Source organism: Pelmatolapia mariae, linkage group LG3_W, assembly GCF_036321145.2.
Source record: "Pelmatolapia mariae isolate MD_Pm_ZW linkage group LG3_W, Pm_UMD_F_2, whole genome shotgun sequence".
Lineage (NCBI taxonomy): Eukaryota > Metazoa > Chordata > Actinopteri > Cichliformes > Cichlidae > Pelmatolapia > Pelmatolapia mariae.
In genome coordinates, this window is record NC_086229.1 from 41,496,163 (window position 1) to 41,521,120 (window position 24,958).

The following is a 24,958-nucleotide window of genomic DNA, read 5'->3' on the forward strand; positions in this document are numbered from 1 at the left end:
CAGTTTCCAGAGTCAAGCCCCCACCAACATCTGGAGCCAGCAGCCCGTCGCCGAGGTACCAAGACCTATCACAACATCATTGCAATATGAACCTCATCCATCCCCAGCCTACCAGCCACCACATGTAATGGCACAAGAGAAAACATACAGGGGTCCAACTCCAAGTATTCCTGATCTCATTAAGAAGGACCCAAGAGAGTTTGCCCGGTTAAAGATCACACTTGATAATCTGCTGCCACCAGATGGGACAGAGCTTTTCAAGTTTCAGATACTGATGGATAATTTAAAACTAGAGGAAGCCCGTCTCATAGCCGATGCATATCTCAATTCTCCATCCCCCTATACTGACACTATGGCAGCCCTATCAGAGAAGTTGGGTCAGCCCCACCAGTTAGCCCTCAGGTAGATTGCCAGTGTTATGGATGCACCGGACATTTGTCGCGGGGATGTGGAGGCTTTTGAAAGATTCCTACTGCAGATTCAGGCTCTCGTTGGTATGCTGAAGACCCTTGGTCCGGATGGCGAAGTGGAACTGAAATGTGGCTCTCACGTGGCACGGCTGCTCATTAAGCTGCCAGCTGAAATGAGGTCTGAGTTCCAGAGGCACATGTGTCGCCATCCAGGGGTAGATTACAACCTAACACACTTTTCGGATTGGTTGCAGCTGGAAACATGGTGCCAAGATAGCAGTACCCAACTTGGGGCTACAGGACAGAAGGAGAGGGCTATCCAGAAACCAGAGCGCCTGAGAGAGGCGAAGTCAGTAAGGCGCATGGCCACCATCCTGCATGGCTCAGAAAATCCGCCGAAGAAGCAACCTGTCGAGTCGGTGAGCAGCAAACCAGCTGCCCATAGCAAGAAGAAAGGCCTGCAGAAAGCTCTCTGCCCCTACTGTGATACAGAGGACCATTATCTCAGTCAGTGCCCCATATTCCAGTCTTTTGATCAGGCTCAAATCATAGACTGGATTAAGACAAACCAGCGTTGTTGGCGATGCGGCAGATCACATCAAGCAGCTCAGTGCAATCTGAAGAAAGCTTGCAGCCTATGTCAAGGCAAACACCTTCAGATCCTGCATGAGGTCAACGTCAAGAGTGTGAAGGAAGGTACTTGCCTGGTGAGCTGATGCCATCAATGGTGACATCAAAGGGATGTTTCACCAGGTGTGCCTACTCCCGGAAGACAAACCGCTCCTGAGGTTTCTTTGGCGCAATATGAACCGGGATGAGTGCCCTCACAGCTATGAATGGCAAGTCCTTCCCTTTGGGACAACATGTAGTCCCTGCTGTGCCTCCTTTGCGCTCCATCGGCATGTCCTCCTGCATAGTGAACCAGGAGAGGAGGTGAGGTTCTATTGGACAACCCAAATTAACACACACATATGATAGACTCTTGAGCATATTTATATAGCTAAATTCACAATGGTATAACCATGCTAAATAAAAGATGCCCAAGTGTGCACCAATGCACTCTAATGCACGCCTTTAACCCTCTCAAGGCAGGCGTTGCAGATTTGCAACAGTTAAAACACTAACAACCTGATTACCCCACATACATATTTTGTGAGTGGGTTTTTTTGGATAATTTTCCCAAAATATCAGATTTTTCCTGTAATTAAAACTTAATTTGAGCCTGAGAGGGTTAAAAGTGACTCCCCGTATTTAAACTGCTATGAATAACTTGTTGGTCTATAATATGTGAAACATGTTGATTAATACATGAGAAAAGAAATCTGCCACCTACATCCAGCAACATCACAGACACTCTGGACCCCTGCAGTCTGCCTACTGGTCCAACAGGTCCACATCAGACACCATCGCTGCTTCACTACTACCTCTCCCACCTGGAAAACAAAGACTCATACATCAGGGTATTTTTGGTTGATTACAGCTCCGCTTTCAATACTGTGATCCCACACAAACTCACTCACAAGCTGGCAACACTCGGCCTGCACCCTCCACCCTCTGTGACTGGCTACAGGACTTTTGGACTGGCAGACAAACACTGGCGTCCCACAGGGTTGTGTCCTCAGCCCCATCCTCTACACCCTGGTCACCCATGACTGTGTCACCTCCAACAAAGATAACATCATTTTGAAGTTATATTTTTGAAGTTATATTTTTCAGTAGCGATTATTATACTGATCTTGTAATGACCGTAAACAGGGAGCTAAAATTAATAAAAAAATGGATGGATATAAATAAATTATCATTAAATATAAATAAAACTAAAGCAATGTTTTTTGGTAATTTAAAATATAATATAGAATTACCAATTATTATTGAAGGTGTACCAATTGATAATGTGAGTGAAAACAAATTTTTGGGAGTCGTAATTGATAACAAAATTTCATGGAAACCCCACGTCAGACACATAAAAACCAAAATTTCCAGAAGCCTCGCAGTTTTGAACAAAGTGAAACCATACCTTGATAAAGATGCACTTCGTACTCTGTACTGTACCCTGGTTCTTCCATATTTTACATATTGTGTGGAAGTGTGGGGAAACACATATAAAAATACAACTAATCCATTAGTCACAGTACAGAAACGAGCACTGCGTATTATTCACAAGGCTGGTTATCTAGATCATACTCACAAACTCTTTCTTCAGGCAAAGTTACTTAAATTCCAGGATCTGGTTAATTACAATACATCCATAATCTTATACAAAGCCTTTAATAAACTTCTACCTGCAATTTTAGAAACTATATTTGAAATTCGAGAAAGGGCTTATAATGTGAGAGGCTTCGGAAAATTCAAATTACCCAGAACTCGAACAACCCGTAAAGGTTTTTGTGTGTCTGTATGTGGTGTGAAAATCTGGAACAGTCTGAGTTTACAACTGAAACAATGCAAAAATATTCATAGATTTAAATTCCTCTACAAACAGTTGGTCTGGTCACAGTATACTCAATGATGGTTTTGGTGTGCTCTGTAATGTCTGTTCTCTTACCATTGCTGGTATGGATTCCAAAAAAAAAAAAAAAAGAGTGTATGTATGTACATATATGTACATGTGTGTGTAGATGTGTGTTTGTTACTATGTAATTATTATTGCCTGTTACCTGTGGTAACGCAATTTATAATTAATATATTTTGTATTCAGTTATGAAGGTTCTATTTGTTGTTTGCGAGCTGCCGTTGAGATGCCCGGGGCTGTTGATGTGTTGTTTGGTTTGGCGTAGCTGTGGGAAGCTATTGTTTTTTTGTTGATGAGTGAGTATAGGGGTGGGGTTTAATAAGTTTTCTTCATCCCACTCCTTTTCAGGTAAATTTTGTTTTTTGTTTTTGTGCACTTTATGTTTAATATATGTATTTTGTTGTGCCTGAAATGAACAAATAAAAATGAATAAATAAATAAATAAAAAGTTCATGGATGACACTGCAGTGATCGGTCGCATCACTGGACAGGACGACGTGGCTTATAGGAGAGAGGAGGCTGATCTGGTGTCATGGTGTGAGGACAACAACCTCACCCTCAACACTGATAAGACAAAGGAGATGATAGTGGACACGAGGAAGAAGAAGAGGCCTCACCAGCCGCTGTTTACCTGGGAGCGTGAAGTGGAGAGGGTGAGCAGCAGTACCTGGGCGTCCACATCAGTGAGGACCTCACCTGGACACTGAACACCACACAGCTGGTCAAGACGGCTCAGCAGCTGCTGTATTTCCTGAGGAGGGTGAGGAAATTTGGTATGTTGGCCAAGATCCTCAGCAGGTTCTACAGCTGCACTGTGGAGAGCACACTGACCAGCTGCATCACTGTATACGGCAGCACTACTGCTATGCAGCGCAAACGCCTGCAGAGAGTGATAACAACTGTGGAGAAGATCATCAGGACACCGCTGCTCTTTCTGCAGAGCAGCTACCATTGCAGAGTCCACAGGAGAGACACAGTTCTGCTCTCGAGACAAAGGTTCAGAAGTGTGAAATCTAGAACATCCAGACTCAACAACTCCATCTTCCCCACTGCTATCAGACTCCTGAACAGCTGACTGACCTCAAACTGCAATTTGCACATCAGGTCACTTTGCACACTAAGTTCATTTTGCACATTAAACTCCTTTGTACATCCATGTACATCGACATCTGCAGACCACACGTGTCTTCAAGTACTAATTTGTACTTATTTGCAGTTATTTATCTTTTTATTTTATTTTTTCAAATTATTTTTTATCCTTATTCTTTTCTTTTCATTTGTTCTTATCTTGTTCTTTTAACCCTTATCTAACTTGGCATTGTGCATGCTATTTCTTCTGCACATATGACAATAAATGCTTTGAATCTTGAATCTTTGAATATTGAATCTGTTCACATCTGTATGTTTCAGCTTTGTCCTTCAGTCACAACATGGTTCATCTTCATCTTAACTTCCTGTGAGCTTCTATCGTGGCTAAAGCTCATGAATTCTCTGGACATCAAACACTGATGGTGTTATTGGAGCTGAGTGAAGTTTGATGGCTTTATTATCCACGCTGTGACACATGGCAGCTGTCAGAGCAGAACACATTAAGTCAGCAGGTGTGTTTAAATTCAGGGACACAGACCCCCTGTTGATCCTCTACCTAATCACACGAGCCAAGGTGTGAAAACGGGTGTGGGTCGCAATCAGCCAGGGTTTTGGGTGAACCCATTGTGAGACCTAGCCCCACCCTATCATGTGATTTCCTGTGATCAAATGGCCCAGGATGTGAGTGGGCGTTAAGGCGTCCATGTCCCTCTTCGAGGAAACTCCCACAGGGCTTAAAATCTGAGACTCTCCACCATTTGACCCTAGAACTGAAGAAGCTTCTTGGATGAAGGTGAAACGTCTTTGAGCAACTTAAAGAAGTCCAGATGCTTTTCTTTCCAAGCTCCTTAGACTACATCATTCATAGAAAAAATTCCAGCATCTTTTGCTCTGCTACAGTTTGCATGGATTTACATTTAAAGATGCAACAAGACTAAAATGGTTAGGGTCAGGAGGTCAAAGGTCAGAGCTCCTGTGGGTCTGAGGGTGGCCTCACACTGGAGAAGGATGAAGGAGTCTGAACTGGGCCAGTGTTTGACATGAACACATCAGCACTGCTATCAGTGAGCCTAACGACAGCTGTTAGCATCACTTCAGTGTTTCAGTCATTTAAAACACTTCCTGTCACTGTGGTGGTTACAGTGACATCATGCAGTTTGTGTTTTGACCTCCAGAGGGCGACAAATCAGCACAGACAGAGAGCTCCATTCAAACTTTGCTGCCATCAGTAATAATTCTTCAAATATAATCATCAGTGTTTGAGCAGTTATGATATCAGAGACAATCTAGACACGTGTGACAATACTGAACATGTCACATGACACACCTTAAACATCATGTGATCCAATCTCAGTCTGCACTTTCATTCATGACTTCAACAGGTTGAAATGAGCTTTGAACAAACATCAGTTTAGTGCTGAAATATTTAAACGCTGCAGGAAGAAGAACAACAAAGTGATGACACGTGTTTGTGTTTCAAACAGGAAAACCAGCAGAAATAAATCACAGCCTGCCAGAGGTTGGGAGTTTCCGAGGTGCACCTGAACGCAGCACACTTTGTTTCAATGCTCCTGATTGTCCTCAAACGCCTCTTTGGGTGTGTGTTCCTGCTCAAAGTTTACTTTCACTTCCTGAACTTCGTGGAGTGGAGCTTGTCGTTGGTGTGTGTGAAGAAACTGTAAGTTTGCTTTGTTTCCTCCTTTAACAGTTTGTCTTTAGGAACTTTACTGTTTGTTCATGTTTGATTTCTTCACATAACTGTGTGTGTTTGTATTTCCGGTCTCTCCATTAAAGTCAGTGGCTGTGTCCCAATTCAGGGTCTGCACGCTTGAAGTATGCATTTTAAGTGTGATTACGTCACCGCCACACGACGACGGCTGTCCCAATTCGAAGTGTACTTCAAATGCATACTCCAAATGCGCCGTCGATTTCCCTAAATATCAAGCGTGGTCCGGTGCATGCTTCGTGGTCCCATATATCCCACAATTCATAGCGCGGCGGTGGGTGTGGATAATTTTGCAGCAAAATACGGCAGACGGCAGAGTACTGCTGTATTTGTTGCATCATATTGCTGTAATTGTTTATATGCTTTATATATTCTGAGGTAAGTTGATCTATAGTGTTACATTATATAGGGCTTTGGAGTTGACGTCACGCCGCAATGCATTGTGGGAGCGTGGCACCATTTTTGGGGTCTACGAATCAAAACAAACACACTGTGTTGGAATGACGACTACAAGAAAGATGCTTAAAAGCAGCTCAAAAGAAAACGGACTGTATAGAAACCGATTGCGTCCAGAGGCGAAGCGGCGGTACTTGCAGAAAATAGCGTGCATTGGAAATGTGGACTCGTATGAAATACGGCTGTGGAGTAGAAACCCTGAAGACCAACCGCTATTGACGAAGCCTGACATATTTTCGTACCTTATCTGTGCAGTCAGCGCGTACAAGTCGTCATTCAAACAAAGGTAAGTCAGCTCGAGTACTGCGTGTGAAATGCGTTTGATTTACTTGCAAACATTCAGATTAGTGCAGCATAAATTCATTCATGAGGGAAAATTACAGTGAGAACATGTGGAGGCTGTTAGAGGGATAACATAGTGAGTTCAGTGCATTGATGTGACATTGTCCTGAAGGATTTAGTTATTCTTTATGGTCAAAGAAATTGCAATAATTTATTCATATTTATTATAAATAATTCTAATTATACATCTTGCTTCAATATTTGTATCTTGTGTCACTAAAAATACATTTTATTTTAATTTTATACATTGATTAATGACCTGCAGAATCTCCTTATCATATTAAGTGATTCATAATTGTCACTTTATGCTTTCTCCATCTTAAAAGTGATGACATCCTTGCATTACATACTTTAGGTTCATTTTCTGCAGGCAGGTTTCTGACAGAAAACAGGCAGATTTACCCTATAAATCAGCGTTCTATAGATGGACACATAAAGAAATGAAAAATTACATGTATGTGCTAACTTTCTAAACACTTTGTTACATTTATGATAAAGTAGATAAAACACATTTATGTCGGCCTTGGCTCATAGTTCTTGTCTTTAAATTAACTTTGTCTGTGTGTGTTTCAGGTACTGCACTCTCAAAGACTGAATGAACCAGCATTGCAGCCATGGGTCACTGTGAGCATCACAGGGAAGGTTGAAGCCGCCCACTGCACCTGTATGGCCGGAGTCGTGGAGACCTGCACCCATGTCGCTGCTCTTCTGTTTAATGTAGAAGCAACAGTGCGGATCTGTGGCACAAGGACTGTTACAGATGAACCTGCATACTGGGTTTTGCCTGGTAATATGACCAAGATACAGTCACTGGTTGGCCATAAGATAGACTTCTCCTCTTCAGCTGCCCAAAAAAAGGCTCTTGATCAAAACACCATCCGTATCGAAAAGTAAAAGGAGCCGTCCTCAAAAAAGAAAAATCCCACCTGCTACTGTGGAGGAGTTGTCACTGCTATAATGCCATAATGTTTTATCTAGGCGTCTAGATTTATGCCTGTCGTGCACTGCCATGTAAATAATTTGCATTTACTGAATATGTACTGACTGAGTCCCACTGTTCAAAAGTTGAATAAAGAAACAAACTAATTTTTGCCTCTTTTTTTTTTTTTTTATTAAAACCACTTTATAGAACATCACATCAGTTACAATGTAGAATCCATGTCATTTATAGTTTACAAATGACAAAATGTTTACATAAAATCATGACAGTGTTTACATGATATCACCCACTACTAACATTATTTACTGTACCTTTTGTTAAGGTTCAAAAGTATTGAAGGAGGGGTACCGGAGAAAATCTAAAATAACAACGCTGGTCCAAAAGGTGAGGTCAAACGAAGATTTTAATGAACACACGCGTGGGAGATAAACACTGTGCAGAATCAGCGTTGATCTCGTTTTAACAATGGTTGGAACAAAGGTTTTATATCCTTGGGGTAATACAATGCCCCCTTTTGCATTAAGCAGATACCATACATGCATACGTCAATCCAAAACCACAAACATCTGTTAACGACTTTTGACACAGTTTGAAAAGAACATTGTCTTGTCTCCATCCCAGGTGTCTTCGTGTCACCAACGGACACTCGCTTATCTCTCTGGAACATCAGGCACACGTTCTGCACAAATTGTTCTTTTGCAGGCATAATTTTGCAGTTGCAAGCAAAATACGATTAAACTCTTACCTATAAATGAATCTAACTACTGTGTGTGTGTGTCTGTATGTGTGTGACTGTGTGTGTGTGTGTCAGCCTCTGCACTCAATTTCACCTCTCACCTCTAAGGCTCACAGTCATACCGAGGCCGCTCTCATATGTGTATCAGTCTAAAACTGCCTATGTAGCATATTGACTACATGTTTCACTAAAATGTCCTAACTGCCACTACTCAAAACTTAATCTTCTGCCTAGTATAAGAATATAAATGGATAAAAGATAATACAGAATAACCTGGTATAAATGTGTTTTAAGCGTGCATGCAATCCTTCCACAGTTCTAGTCCACCCTACAGTAGATTGGCTGATCATAACGCCAGCCAAAAGCTCATGACCCTTAAATAGCGTATCCTAACCGCAACTCCTTTAATCAGCACAGAATGCAATGTGTATAGAATGAACATAAAAATGATTATAACCATTCCTTTAACAAGGGTTACAAATTGCCAGTATGTTTGCTCTTCTTATTATAGTCTGAAGCTCTACCTGGTTGATACAATATGTATGCTGCTGATTATATGATAACAAAAATACTTTTCTTAACCCCACACTTTTGAAAAAAAAAAATACCACTATTTAAACAGCACAAGATTAAGAATATTTAACAGGAACAAGTTTCATTTTTCCCTGGTTTTACTACCACACTGTTCAACAAACGCAGCACACCTTCACCATCTTATCCTGGAGGGTCACCTCTTCACCCTCACATGGACACTAACCCTAACCCTAACATGAGCGAGACAGATAAATATGAAGGCATGCCGGCTCGGACGTCGCCCAGATCAACAAGGTCCGCGTCAGGTGTTGAGGAACCAGGGCACCCTGACGACAAGTGGGCTACTGGAACAAGAGACGAAAACAGGGCGTTGTTGGAATGCTACTACGCAAGTAACCCTGGCGGAAGGGGTTAAATGAATAGGATGAGGGACCTATGGATTCTTCGATACCCAACATCAAAAATGACGGCGAAACAACTAGTAGCTCAGTCTTCCAACATTCGAAAGAAGGGACTGCTCTCACAGCTAGAGATTGACGAGGTACAACATAAATGCTACGGCAAGGACGAGTCAGGACGCCAGGTCAGGGGGGAGATATCATCACCCCCACCCGAGATTGGGTACATAGCCCCAAGTGCGATAGGAGAAGGATCGTTGAGTGCGAGAGGAACTGACCTGAAAGATAGGATCATGGCCAAGCTTGAAACCTGGATCCCCCGTAGCCGGTTACCAAGATTACGTGAAGTACCCTCAGAAGGTCTGCTAGATGATGTTAATGCAGCACTACGGACGATACCTACAACCACGATTACCGACACTAACAAGCTGATCTACACTACGGCAGCAGTGATCAGTGAGATGCTTGGCTACAAGTTGAACAGCCACAAGGGGCAGTACCCTCCATGGAGAAGGAGGCTAGAGGGCAAGATCAAAGTAGCACGAAGGGAGGTTAGCCAACCAACGGAGTTGCAGAAAGGCGCGACAAAGAAGGTGCATAAGAAATACAGCAAGCTGTCCATACCTGAGGCCTTGGAAACTGCCAAGCAAAGACTCACAGCCTTGGCCAGCCGCTTGAGGAGGTACACCAGAGAGATAGAAGGCAGGAGAATAAACCAGCTGTTCTCCACAGAACCAGCAAAGGTGTACTCTTAGTGGCAAGGGAACAATAACAGAACAGCACCACCAAGGCTGGAGATGGAGCAATACTGGAAGAGCATATGGGAGAAGGACGCAACCCATAACGGCCATGCTCAGTGGCTAGTGGATCTGAGGGCAGACCATAGCGACCTCCCTGAACAGGGTCCGGTAACCATCACAGTGGCAGACATCCAAGAAAGGGTCTCCAGTACGAAGAGTTGGACAGCACCAGGGCCCGACATGGTTCACGCCTACTGGCTGAAGAAGCTGACTGCACTCCACGAGCGTCTGGCAGCACAAATGAACCAGCTGCTAGTTAACGAGAGACACCCGGAATGGCTAACCGAAGGTCGGACGGTCCTGATCCCCAAGGACCCCAATAAGGGACCGGTCCCATCCAACTACCGACCAATAACCTGCCTCAGTACTACATGGAAGCTCCTGTCAGGCATCATATCGGCTAAGATGAACAGGCACAAGGGTCAATACATGAGCAAGGCACAGAAAGGGATTGGCAAGAATACCAGACTGCAAGACCAGACTGACCAACCTGTGCGCAGCCTGGATTGATTACAAGAAGGCCTATGACTCAATGCCCCCACAGCTGGATACTGGAATGCCTAGAATTGTACAAGATCAACAGGACCCTAAGAGCCTTCATCAGGAACTCAATGGGGATGTGGCGTACAACACTAGAGGCCAACTCCAAGCCCATAGCACAAGTCACCATCAAGTGCGGGATCTACCAAGGAGATGCTCTGTCCCCACTGCTGTTCTGCATAGGCCTGAACCCCCTCAGTGAGATCATTAACAAGACTGGCTACGGATACCGACTACGAAACGGAGCGGTTGTCAGCCACCTCCTGTACATGGATGACATCAAGCTGTATGCCAAGAGTGAACGAGACATCGATTCACTGATACACACTACCAGGTGATACAGCAATGACATTGGAATTAGGGGTGGGCGATATAAACGATATACGATAGAAACGATATAGATTTGGCCAACGATAGAGATTTTGACTATATCGCGACAGCGCATGTTGATGATGTCATCAAGCTGCGCCTGTTTTGGTAGAAAGTATCATAGTGGCTACAACCATTATCATCAGTAAATTATGTTCTCCTGACTGAAGTGGCCCGTGTATAGCATCCTGCTATGCGATTGCATTTGTCCCTAACCACCAGAATCCCTCACGTTAACTTTTATCGAGTGGAAAAAAAGTTGCCGTTCATCCTCAAGCTTCACTGTGCTAATGTTATGCTAACATAGCTGTGTCGCTAGCAATCACATAGCACAACATTATATACCAGGTAGTCCAACTTCGGTAACCCTGCAAATGCCACTGCTGTTTAGTTTTCTGTCTTCGTTTATGTTGGAAGTGGTAGCAGAGCTGTACGTTTTAATTAGTTTCAAAAATCTCTGTCAGAACATGGTATGAAATGTTTAGCGAGCTAACTTCCTGTTAACTTCTAACTCCGTTAAATTTAATAAATTCTGTTTTCATGGATGCATGGATGTTAAACTTAATTGTTACACCCGATAAAGCAGCAACACTGCTGATTTAATTAAAGATAAAAGAATTTAGACTGTTTTTAACTCTCAGTGTTTGTTTGACTTTGGGACCTGAAGTAGATGGAATTTTGGACCCAGATTACTCCTCACTTCGGCAGCCGTAATGCTCTGACAATCCATCAAGCAGTCCATCAGCAGGCTTACCAAAGTTGTACTAAAACATTTTTTAACAGATTTCTACATGCCAAAATCGGTTCAAAGTCAGTAAGCACAAGCAGAATTCATACATAAAGCACACTCTCGATTTTTGAGAAAATTAAAGGATTTTAAGTGTGCCTTATAGTGTGGAAAATACGTTATACAGAAGAAAAGAATATATCGTGATATATATCGTTGTCGCACATGCTTCAAATTATATTGCGATATTAATTTTAGGCCATATCGCCCAGCCCTAATTGGAATGTCATTCGGATTGGAGAAGTGTAGTCGGATGGTAACAAAGAGAGGGAAGGTAGTCAGAACTGAGGGGATTGAACTACCAGAAGGCAACATTGCAGACATAGAGGACAGTTACAAGTACCTGGGGATCCCGCAGGCGAATGGGAACCATGAAGAGGCTGCTAGGAAAGCTGCAACCACCAAGTACCTGCAGAGGGTCAGGCAAGTCCTGAGGAGTCAGCTGAACGGTAAGAACAAGATCCGGGCCATCAACACCTACGCCCTGCCCGTGATCAGGTACCCTGCTGGGGTAATAGGCTGGCCAAAGGAGGAGATAGAAGCCACTGACATAAAGACAAGAAAGTTCCTTACCATGCACCAAGTCCAGCATCCTGAGGCTGTACGCTAAGCGGAAGGAAGGAGGCCGGGGACTGGTGAGTGTCAGCACCACAGTCCAGGATGAGACAAGAAACATCCATGAATACATAACGAAGATGGCCCCAACTGACAGTGTGCTCAGTGAATACCTCAGGCAGCAGAAACCCAAGAAAGAGAAGGAAGGCGAGGAACCATCATGGAAGGACAAGCCCCTGCACGGTATGTACCACCGGCAGATAGAGGAGGTGGCTGATATCCAGAAATCCTACCAGTGGCTGGACAAAGCTGGACTGAAAGACAGCACAGAGGCACTAATCATGGCAGCACAGGAACAAGCGCTGAGCACAAGATCCATAGAGGCTGGGGTCTATCACACCAGGCAAGACCCCAGGTGCAGGCTGTGTAAAGATGCCCCAGAGACAATCGTCTGTGAAGGTTCTCAGTCATCCAGGTCATCGTAGTCTAAGGAGCTTGGAAAGAAAAGCCTCTGGACTTCTTAAAGTTGCTTGAAGACGTTTCACCTCTCATCCGAGAAGCTTGGCTCTTGTGATTAGAGGATCACCAGGGGGTCCTTTGTCCCTCTTTGGGGGGATACTCCCACTGGGTTTAAATCTGGGACTCTCGGCCATTTGACCTTAGAACTGAAGAAGCTTCTCGGATGAGAGGTGAAACGTCTTCAAGCAACTTTAAGAAGTCCAGACGCTTTTCTTTCCAAGCTCCTTAGACCCAGAGACAATCCAGCACATAACAGCAGGGTGCAAGATGCTAGCAGGCAAGGCATACATGGAACGCCATAACCAAGTGGCCGGCATAGTATACAGAAACACTTGTGCCGAGTATAACCTGGAAGTCCCGAGGTCAAAATGGGAGATGCCCCCAAGGGTGATGGAGAATGACAGAGCTAAGATCCTGTGGGACTTCCAGGTACAGACGGACAAAATGGTGGTGGCTAACCAACCAGACATAGACAAACAGAAGTAGACGGCCGTAGTGATCGATGTAGCGGTTCCGAATGACAGCAATATCAGGAAGAAGGAACACGAGAAGCTGGAGAAATACCAAGGGCTCAGAGAAGAGCTCGAGAAGATGTGGAGGGTGAAGGTGACGGTGGTCCCAGTGGTAATCGGAGCACTAGGTGCGGTGACTCCCAAGCTAGGCGAGTGGCTCCAGCAGATCCCGGGAACAACATCGGAGATCTCTGTCCAGCAGAGCGCAGTCCTGGGAACAGCTAAGATAATGCGCAGGACCCTCAAGCTCCCAGGCCTCTGGTAGAGGACCCGAGCTTGAAGGATTAACCGCCCACAGGGGCGTGCTGGGTGTTTTATTTATTTATATATATATATATATATATATATGTGTGTGTATATATATATATATATATATATATATATATATATTAGGGGTGCAACGATACACAAAATTCACGGTTCGGTTCAGTTCGATACTTTGGTGTCACGGTTCGATATTTTTTCGATACAAAAAAAATGTTCATGCCTTTTAATTTGTCATTTATTAAAATTATAGATATATATTTTAACTCAAAAGTACAGTTTTTATATTTAATGTTGCTGAAACAACAAAGTAATAAAAAAAAATAAATCTATCTGATGGAGAAATCACTCATCTTTGGAAAAGAGAGTTTATTACAGAGAAATGGCTCTTTCCAAAATAAAAGCAATACTATACGCTTCTTGAGAATGGGGGCCTTTCTTAAAATTACCGATCCCAGTAACAAAGGCGCTTGTCGACTCAGAAATCGAGGGAAAACCAACAACACACCCGGCAGAACATTATGTTATTTACACGGGTGCACATAAGTGGTCCGCATGTGCGCATTCGCTGTCAAAATAAAAGACGCGCACCAGATAAGAAGTTGCAACGCGCGTTTGCGTCCATATAAAAGGAACTGTTTTTGTCCGCTAGAGTGGGATTTTCACGGCACATTCCGCACCACATCGCTGTGCGTTCATCATTTGTTTGAAGCCAGCTCACCTCCTGCAACCACTTTTCCGAGAATACGTGCTTCTTTTGTGGTTCGGACTCCTTCTGACATTTCGTTGGAGGTGGAGAAACACCAAATTAATTGCTTAAAGGAGCTTCTTCGACATCCTTAAGAGTTCTAAACAAATGTCTGTCCTCCTCCAGAAAATCTTATGTACGCAAACACGCGTTGCAACTTCTTATCTTGTGCGCGTTTTTTATTTTGACAGCGAATGCGCACCTGCGACCACTTATGTGCACCCCTGGTTATTTAGCTTGTCATATTGCAGCCACAGAAATTCTTTTGTCCATGAAACCATAAAGCTGCACTTTCTTTTTGCCTTATAGTCTGATTTGTCATAACTTTTCCGTTTTGTGGTAAGCTTTTCTTTGGCTGTCACTTCTTCACCCTGACCTGTCTTATTTGGCTCAGCAGAACTAAAATATATATCCCGCTGCTTTTACACACGCACTCACATAACGCTGAGCGATTCTCTGCACGATCAACGTCTCACATGTTTAAGCTTCCTGCGGGAGATTTCACTTGTCATGTTTGCATAGTAAGCTAACGATTGATAAGACGATAGCCGTTTCTCAATATGCGTACTTGTGCGTACTTGCGTTCTCGTGTACTCGTGATACGTCATCAGTCGGAGACCAAGTACTGTTCCAATTCGAAGTACGCATCAAGCCGAGAACGCGAAAAAGTCCCAGATGTGTTCTCGCTCCGCCCGTTTTATCAAGCATGCATCGATGGGGACTTGGTACAGCTAAATATCCCAGAATGCATTTCGGGGAAAACAGCGGACTACCGGTACATCGTTTATACACCCCCCCCCCGCACGCGGTCTTTTCGCTACTCAGGTTAAACAAACCCCAGCAGCTGTCTATCGTATCGAGTGTCCACTAAATTAAAAATAAAAGCGTTCTAACATCTCACCTGCTTTTTTTTATGTACATGTACACTATTTTTATTAATAGAGGTTTCACTACTGAGGTTAAAAATGATATATAAGTCACTTAGATCACTTCTACATGTTAATGTTTAGTTTATTTGAGTGTTTTATTTGTTCCTGAGGAAACCGGTTTGGCTGTGATTAAAGTTAAGCTTCATAACATATTACTCACAGTTAAATTAAGAGGGGATGGCAGTAAAAACTCCGGACCTGTAACATTATCAAGTACGCTGGTGTTCCAATTGTACAAATCGCGAGTCCGTGCTCGCGTTCTCGGCGAGTACGTACTCCCGTGCGTTCTCGGCGAGTACGTACTCACCGAGAACGCGAGTACGGACTCGCGTACTTGAGAATTGAGAAACGGCCGATGTCGGAGGAATTGGTGCGCAAATTATCGTCACTCACCAATCAGTACTGTCGCTCTCTATACACAGTTCGCGCGATTGCAAAGTGAAAGCAAAAAACAAGCGCAAATTCAAACGCGATTTCAATATGTCACATATTGACAGTGGCTCACCGATGCCAATGACATAATTACCCAGCTACATTTCAGAAAGAATGCAAAAGCATTGACATATATTTTTCCTTCCTATGATAGCCCGAAGGGCAGGGCAGAGATAGATTTTGGTAGCCTAGCGATTTTGCGAGCCCTGTATCTGATTGAGGAATCACTCATCTTTGGAAAAGAGAGTTTATTACAGAGAAATGGCTCTTTCCAAAATAAAAGCTATATTATACGTTTCTTCTGGGCTCTATTCTCAGCAGCATATTAAACATATCAGGTCCCCATAAGGAGAATCAGTGCTAACGGCTGTCTAAATGACTCGGGTAAAGTTTGTAGCATGCGTGCTCGTTGTTTTTGTCTGCTTCCACTTGTCTTTGCACTAGGATGCTGTCGGAGTAAATGTGCAGTCATATTTGTTGTGTTCCCACTAGTGCTGTCAGCGTTAATCTCGTTAAAATGACGTTAACGCCACAACACGGCAAATCTCCGTTAACGATCGCCCCATGCGTGGGGCTGGACGGCCAACACGTTAACGAGCTAACTGTGCTAACACACTAGTTCCCACCCATGTAATTGAGCATTGCGTGGCACATCCGACATACTGTTTTACTTTAGTCCATGACATGCTTACCTTCAGGGTCATACGTCACATGAAAACCAAAATAGTTCCATACACCGCTTAACTTCTGTCTTGCTAGCTTGCCCTGCGCTCAGTGGATCTGCGTTTGACTACTCCGCCTAGGCTGCACTGTCGAGCGCAGATCCACTGAGCGCTCAACACAGACAGCATCGTCAGAAGAAAAGTTGATAAAATAAATTAAAAATTTTGTATTGTTCGATACATATGTGTACCGAACCGAAAGCACTGTATCGAACGGTTCAATTTCGATACGAGTATCGTTGCACCCCTAATATATATATATATATATATATATATATATATATATATATATATATATATGTATGTGTGTGTGTGTGTGTGTGTATATATATATCATAATAATCTGACAATACATATAATATTGGCCATATTATATTTACATTACCAAAGTGAGATGATTTTAGTCTCATGAACAACATTAGCTAATTGTTATTTACCAACTAATCTTGAAATGACTGTTCAGTACAGACATGGAGCCCAACAATCATGTTTTACAGTCCTGTGGTCTCAGCATCAGATACTCAACTAAGTGCATCATGTCATGACATCACTCAAAGTGATGTCATGACAAAAATGAATGACCAACAAAACATTTTTTCTCCTTCATTTCTGTCACACAATGCTGTATGGAACGTTTCTCGCGGTTAGTATTATGGTTACTAGGCAACCTGAGCAGCGCAAGGAAGGCTAGACCGTCCCATTTCACAAGCCTCTCACTTCCGCACTTAAATACGCACAGTACGTAGTACGTGTAGTGCGCGTAGTCCCCTTTACCTCCTCTACTGTCACTGTGATGAATATTTACACACGACACGAGACACCAGGTAGCATGCTAACGCTAAGCTAAAGCTAAGCTAACCCTAAGCTAGCAAAGAGCAGTGTTGCCAACTCCTCAGTAAGGAAAATCGCTATTGGTTGTCCTAAAAGTCGCTAGAAGTCGCTAAATGACGTCATTGCCTAATTTGCATAATTGGTCATGCTAATGTAATCGTAACCTATGTTGTTGGAGAGAGAAATAACATCGTGGAAGAGACATAAATTGAGTAAAAAACTTCCTAAATGCATTTGGAGTTTATTTAGAACTACAAATTAAATTTCTTTTAGCAATTATTGGTTTTTTTCAATGTCACAATTCCAACCCTGCTCCTTCACCCGGGCTTGGACCGGCAAAAGTGACCCGAAATAGGCACTCTGGTGGAGTTACTTTGTGTGTGTGTGTATTTATAAGTAGTTTTAAACCTTGTGATCCACAAAACAGCATAAGAGTAAAAGAAGAACTGACTGCATTACAGTCAGTGCGGGAGCAGCGGCTTCGCTCATGCGCGATTCATTTGCAGTTTGGACGCATAGGTGTGAACATCTCCTGCCCTGATAGCAGCTGGGGGAGGACTATCCTCCACCTGTGCGCGCTTTGGAATGGGCGAGGTGCCCACGGCAGCACTCGCTGCTTGTTGAGAGTAAAAGCGATACCCGCTTTCATGTCAAAAAGTCATCATAAATAAGTCTCCAATAACACCAGAAAAAGTCGCCAGATTTGTCGCTAGTCGCTTTATAGAAACAAAAGTCGCTAAGGGGGTTTGAAAACTTGCTAAATATAGCGACAAAGTCGCTAAGTTGGCAACACTGGCAAAGAGCCCAGAATGACGTTAAAGCTGAGTAAATACTGACCCCAGACCAGCACTGTGATAAAGTGAGCTGCTGCTGCTGAACTTGAACAGGTAACAAAGTGATGAGCAGTCAGGCTGCAGGTTTTCTACCTGTTCATGTTTCTACAGTAGAATCACTTTGAAGTGTCTTTGTGCTGTTTCATCTTTGATTTGTGTTATTAAACACTCAGAGAAAGATCACTTGTGTCCTCATCAGGATCTGTGTTGGTGTGTGGGGCTGTAGCCTCAGTTTTATATTGTTACATGCTCATTTGTTCATTTTACAGAGTAACATGAAAGTAATGTTATGAGGAGTAATGAAGTAACGTACTCCATTACTTTTAATTTAAGTGTTTTGTGTAATATGTGTAATAATAACTTTTTTGAATAATGACCCAACACTGATCACAACAAAGAGGAATGCCTCCAACATGCACAAACACTTGACCCACAACATGCAGTTAATGTGCACAAATGTCTTTGATATGCTGCTCAGTGATGGTGGTGACTGTCAGAGCAGAGCTACTGAGAATCAATAAGTAATATCAATGATGGAATCAGAATCACTAAATTCTTATCATCCCTGTCAGCATCATACATGTGCTGTATAATGTGATAAATGTAGAGGTGCTGGCTGTTCTCTCACTCTGCTGTTTAGCTGTAAAGGAAGCCTCCCTGCCTTTGTCTCATTCATGACCTTTATTAGTCTCTTCTAACATGCAGAGATCTGTATGATCTGTTTCATAGAGTCTAACCAGCCTGTACAGGTAACAACAACAGTCACTGCATCACTGACACATAAACTTCATCTCTGTCAATAAAGACATTGATACATCATTCATTCTTAACGATTTGATATCTTCTAAAAAACTGGACTTCTTATTTCTGACCGAGACCTGGCAGCGGGACTTGGACTATTCATCCCTCATTGAACTGTGCCCGAACGGCTATTCCGTCATTAGCCAGCCTCGGGGATCTGGTCGTGGAGGAGGTCTTGCTGTGGCATTTCAGGGCCGTTTCTCCTGCCGCTCAGTGACAGTTGGACACTTTCTTTCGTTTGAACTACAGCTGATTAAAATCGGAAGTAAGGATCCTTTTTATTGTGCTGTGGTGTATCGTCCACCTGGCCCAAATAGCTTGTTTTTATCGGAGTTTAGCGACTTCCTGTCCTCTACTATGAGGTTGTCCAGACTGCTTTTAGTTGGGGATTTTAACATGCATGTTGATGATGACTCCGACCTCTTTGCCAGAGGTTTTATCAACATTATGGATTCTTTTCATTTTATCCAGCATGTGTCAGGCCCCACACATAACAAAGAACACACACTGGACCTCGTTTTTAGATGATCAATAGTGGGTCAGCGACATGCTTTCTTTCCCTCTCAGGTTTAAATATCTGGGATCGCCACCGTTTGGTTGTAGAGCTGAAGAAGCTTTTCGGATTACACGTCTTCAGCTCTAAGAAATCTATTTTGTTTCCAAGCTCCTTAGATCACATGACCTGGATGACTGAGAACCTACAGACATATTGACCTGGTTTCTAGGTCACATGACAGGTCAGAGGTCAGCGACTGTAACTCAGTTACTCCTGTTAATGTGAACTCACTGAGTGTTTGTGGTTTACCTCTCAGACTGACTGAAGATGATGATGGAGGAAGAGGAGGACAGAGCAGAGTCTGCAGGGTCCAGCTGTCCGTTTGTGAGGAGTGACGTGTCCAAAGGTCGAAATCCTCCAGTCTTCAGTGGTGAACCTGGACCAACGAGGTCAGAGAGCTGGACTCACTGAGTTAACAGAAATAATTCTGCACTGACATTATAATCAGTGTTGATTCTGGTTGATTTTCTGACTGTGTTTGTGAGCTGAGAGGAAATGAAAATGAGTTTGTAACAAAAATCAGTTTTGTCCAGTTTTCCTGTAAAAAGCTGAACTCTAATCTAAGAGGACTGTTACTGACAGGAAACAGCTGCATTATCTGCAGTCTGTGTGATCACAGCTGCTTCAATCATGTTTGTGTCTGCAGAGGTCAGAGGTCACAGTCTGCAGGGTCCAGCTGTCTGTCTGTGAGGAGTGACCGGTCCAAAACTCCACCTCCAGACTTCAATGCTGAACCTGGACCAACGAGGTCAGAGAGCTGTGATGACTCCTTTACATGTTTGTGTTTCCTGGATAAATCTGACCTGAAACATCCTCAGATTGTTACAAAGATTCATTAAAAAGAAAACAATGAAAGAGAAAAGATCAAAATGTTCGACTTGGTCATTTGCTGTTTGAGGACAGTGATGCTCATATCTGTGGGGAAAGTGTGACCTGAGTGGGTTCATGTTTGTCTTTAAAGAGCTGCTCTGATTCTCTTTGTGTCTGATCTGTTAAACAGTCTGAGAGGTCACACAGAGACCCAGCAGCTAAAGCCTGGATCATACTGGCTGCTGTTACTCCATCAGGACAACACTGAACCACAGTGGTGTGGATGTAGTGGATAAATCCCACCATACTGATGCTCAGATTTAATCACAGGGAACAAAACCAGATGTTACCTTCAGATTGTGACCTTTGGAGCGGACGATGCAGATTTCAATAGAGAATAAATGTTGTTTTTCAGCTGTGAAAAAAGAATCTAATTTTCTGAACTTAAGAATTTATGATGCTGGAAAAAACACGGAGACTATAACACAACATTTCACTGTATTCATAGAATGAATGTAAAACTGTCAGACATTCATTAAATATGCAAAATGTCCACAGAAACATCAGAGGGTCAGATGTGAAGCACTCAGTGATTTTGATAAAATGACTCATCAGTTATTGATCTGTACTACACTGATCTACCACGTTAGTAAAGCTGGTGTTCTGGTGGTGGAGAGACCTCGCATCATGTTCTGGTTTTGGAGCAGTGATCTGCTGATGGTTCAGTTTAATTAGCTTCTTCAAAATCATCCCTCACATCACCACTGAAAGGACGTCCATAAACTTTTTAAAAATTACCCATATTTTCAGAATCTGAGAGTTTAAAACTTGACCAACTTGATACAGATCAAGTTATTTGAGCAGAAACTACTGGATCTTTATCCTGTGCTTGAACTAATCCTTCATGGTTCCTCCACAGAGTGGACCAGCAGAGCTCAGAGGTTCCCAGTGGTCAGTCTGCCCAGCAGCATCAAACACAGCTGGACTCCATATTTATGGTCTGTACATGTACAACAACTACTGTTACATCTTTTCTGTTGTGTGTGTGTGCCCGTGCATGCATTTCTATATGCGTGTGTGTGTGGGGGGGCTGTTTGTGTGACCTCCTGCTCACCAAAAGGGTCATAAAAGCAGGAAGCTTACAACACAAGAAACAGATCTGACAGATAGGATGTATCTGCAATAAAACCCACATCAGCACCAAATTGGCTGGAGAGGTGCTCAGGATCAAAGGAATGGCTTTGATCCTACTGCTTGAACTAAGACTTCACAAATTTAAGAAACACAATGACAACATTCAACAATTTGACTTAACATAAGTACTGAATATTATGTCACTTATTTATGTGCGAATGCGAACATGATTTCAGTCTGATTGGTTCATTCATAAAGTATTCTGTTCCAGCTGCTGGAGGACAACATCATCACTTTTGTGAAGAACGAGCTGAAGAAGATCCAGAAGGTTCTGAGTCCAGATTACCCAGAATGCTTAGAGAGTCAGAGGAGCAGCAGCAGAGAGGCATTTGTGAAGATCACACTGAACTTCCTGAGGAGAATGAAGCAGGAGGAGCTGGCTGACCATCTGCAGAGCAGTAAGAGGATTTATCTAAAGATTTAAACTTTTGGATAAATGAATGTTTACTGATGTCTTAAGAGATGGAGCAACATGTTTTTAAGATTAATTATTTTTGGAATAAAGTCTTTATTTCCACTTTCAAATTATGTTCTACATATTTGTTCTCATTCAGAACTTCAAGCTGCAGTTTGTCATCGTAACCTTAAATCTGCTCTGAAGAAGAAGTTCCAGTGTGTGTTTGAGGGCATCGCTAAAGCAGGAAACCCAACCCTTCTGAATCAGATCTACACAGAGCTCTACATCACAGAGGGAGGGACTGCAGAGGTCAATGATGAACATGAGGTCAGACAGATTGAAACAGCATCCAGGAAACCAGACAGACCAGAAACAACAATCAGACAAGAAGACATCTTTAAAGCCTCACCTGGAAGAGATGAACCAATCAGAACAGTGCTGACAAAGGGAGTGGCTGGCATTGGGAAAACAGTCTTAACACAGAAATACACCCTGGACTGGGCTGAAGACAAAGCCAACCAGGACATCCAGTTCATATTTCCATTCACTTTCAGAGAGCTGAATGTGCTGAAAGAGGAAAAGTTCAGCTTGGTGGAACTTGTTCATCACTTCTTTACCGAAACCAAAGAAGCAGGAATCTGCAGCTTTGAAGACTTCCAGGTTGTGTTCATCTTTGATGGTCTGGATGAGTGTCGACTTCCTCTGGACTTCCACAAAACTACAATCCTAACTGACCCTAGAAAGTCCACCTCAGTGGATGTGCTGCTGATAAACCTCATCAGGGGGAAACTGCTTCCTTCTGCTCGCCTCTGGATAACCACACGACCTGCAGCAGCCAATCAGATCCCTCCTGACTGTGTGGGCATGGTGACAGAGATCAGAGGGTTCACTGACCCACAGAAGGAGGAGTATTTCAGGAAGAGATTCAGAGATGAGGAGCAGGCCAGCAGGATCATCTCCCACATCAAGACATCACGAAGCCTCCACATCATGTGCCACATCCCAGTCTTCTGCTGGATCACTGCTACAGTTCTGGAGGATGTGCTGGAAACCAGAGAGGGAGGGCAGCTGCCCAAGACCCTGACTGAGATGTACATCCACTTCCTGGTGGTTCAGGCCAAAGTGAAGAAGGTCAAGTATGATGGAGGAGCTGAGACAGATCCACACTGGAGTCCAGAGAGCAGGAAGATGATGGAGTCTCTGGGAAAACTGGCTTTTGATCAGCTGCAGAAAGGAAACCTGATCTTCTATGAATCAGACCTGACAGAGTGTGGCATCGATATCAGAGCAGCCTCAGTGTACTCAGGAGTGTTCACACAGATCTTTAAAGAGGAGAGAGGACTGTACCAGGACAAGGTGTTCTGCTTCATCCATCTGAGTGTTCAGGAGTTTCTGGCTGCTCTTCATGTCCATCTGACCTTCATCAAGTCTGGAAAAAATCTGCTAGAAGACAAACAAACAACCTCGATGTTGTCTAAGTTAATTAGCACACCAAAAATACAATCTCTCCACCAGAGTGCTGTGAACAAGGCCTTACAGAGTCCAAATGGACACCTGGACTTGTTCCTCCGCTTCCTCCTGGGTCTTTCACTGCAGACCAATCAGACTCTCCTACGAGGTCTGATGTCACAGACAGGAAGTAGGTCACAGACCAATCAGGAAACAGCCCAGTACATCAAGGAGAAGCTCAGTAAGAATCTGTCTGCAGAGAAAAGCATCAATCTGTTCCACTGTCTGAATGAACTGAATGATCATTCTCTAGTGGAGGAGATCCAACAGTCCCTGAGATCAGGAAGTCTCTCCACAGATAAACTGTCTCCTGCTCAGTGGTCAGCTCTGGTCTTCATCTTACTGTCATCAGAAAAAGATCTGGATGTGTTTGACCTGAAGAAATACTCTGCTTCAGAGGAGGCTCTTCTGAGGCTGCTGCCAGTGGTCAAAGCCTCCAACAAAGCTCTGTAAGTAAATATGTGATCATACCTTTAGTTTAGAAAAAACAAATTCTACTTAAAACAGCATTTTCATGTGTAATTAACAAAGTGTGGCATATACCTACTGAGTGAGCAGCAGGTATACTGTCGATGTCCACATTTGTTGTGGCGTTCATGTCATGTTTATGCGGTCGGCTGTCACTTCATCGGGCCTCCGTGTTTGGACCGTCGTGGTGGTCACTTGCCACTGTTTTCCGGGACAGTTTATCCTGCAGAGCTTTGGACTCTGAGACTTTCCCTTCCTTTGAGTCACAACTTCTTAAGGTCAGTTCAATATATTTTACTGTGTTTTAATCTACCGCCCTCCTGGCCCCGCAGGTGTTTTTATCCAGGATTTCACAGACTTTTTATCCTCCATTATTAAACTGAAGAAAGTCTTGATGATCTGTGATTTCACCCTGCACATGGATGATCTTACCTGTAGCATGGCCTCTTACGTTTTATTCTTTACAGACTTTTTTAGTTTTATTCAGCATGTCTCTGGTCCAATGTTCCCTCTAAGCTGCGCACGTGCGCAGTTACGCACTGCTGGCACGGTCTCTGTGCACAGAAATCTGCGTTGCGCACAAAAAAAAAAAAAATCTAACCTGAAGTGAAATTAAAATTAAAACTTTAACAATCCTGTTTTGCAGTGTTAGTCAGTAAGTGACTGGCTGCTCCCATATGGGATTAGAACGATGCCACCTTATCCCATAGTCCAGCCAATGATGCGATTCACATTCGTATATACGCAGGTAATCAACGTCGTTGACAGGCTATGACAGCGTCCTTATGTGCCGACACCGGTGTTTTAGCTAGCAAAGTAGCGTGGCTGATGTGGAGTGAAGCCACGTTAATGACAACGTGTACAACCACTGGAGATGTGAGCAGGACAGACGAACAATTGACGGAAAAAGTGTGGACTTTATACCAGTTTTTAAATTGAGTTGATCGGCCACGTAAAACCAGAGTTGTGATAAAAAAATATGCAATGTTTGGTTTTCTTCCTGAATACTATCGTTGTTTATATTTACTGCGGGAATAAATGGTAAAAACGGCATTTTATAAGGAAAAAGGCTCGAAAGCCTGTGAGCAAAGACAAACTCCACCCCCCTCTCCCTTTCCTATTCGTCCAAAAAAGTACCATGTCGACCAATCAAAAAATGATATGGCAACGTTGCATCTAGTTGTTAAGAAAAGGGGGGAAATTATAGGAGTGACGGCGGTGTTTTGAGATGTGAGAGAT

At 43.2% G+C, this 24,958-nt stretch overlaps 1 protein-coding gene across 1 annotated transcript in view; it reads left to right on the plus strand.

Annotated features, from left to right (window-relative positions):
* The window catches only part of LOC134622834 (uncharacterized), an 822,926-nt gene that overhangs the window by 371,375 nt on the left and 426,593 nt on the right, over window positions 1-24,958 (plus strand). Inside the window, 5 exon segments of the mRNA XM_065470170.1 lie at window positions 19,609-19,752; window positions 19,995-20,089; window positions 21,071-21,149; window positions 21,557-21,743; window positions 21,900-23,700. Of these exon segments, the coding sequence (XP_065326242.1) occupies window positions 19,609-19,752; window positions 19,995-20,089; window positions 21,071-21,149; window positions 21,557-21,743; window positions 21,900-23,700 (2,306 nt within the window).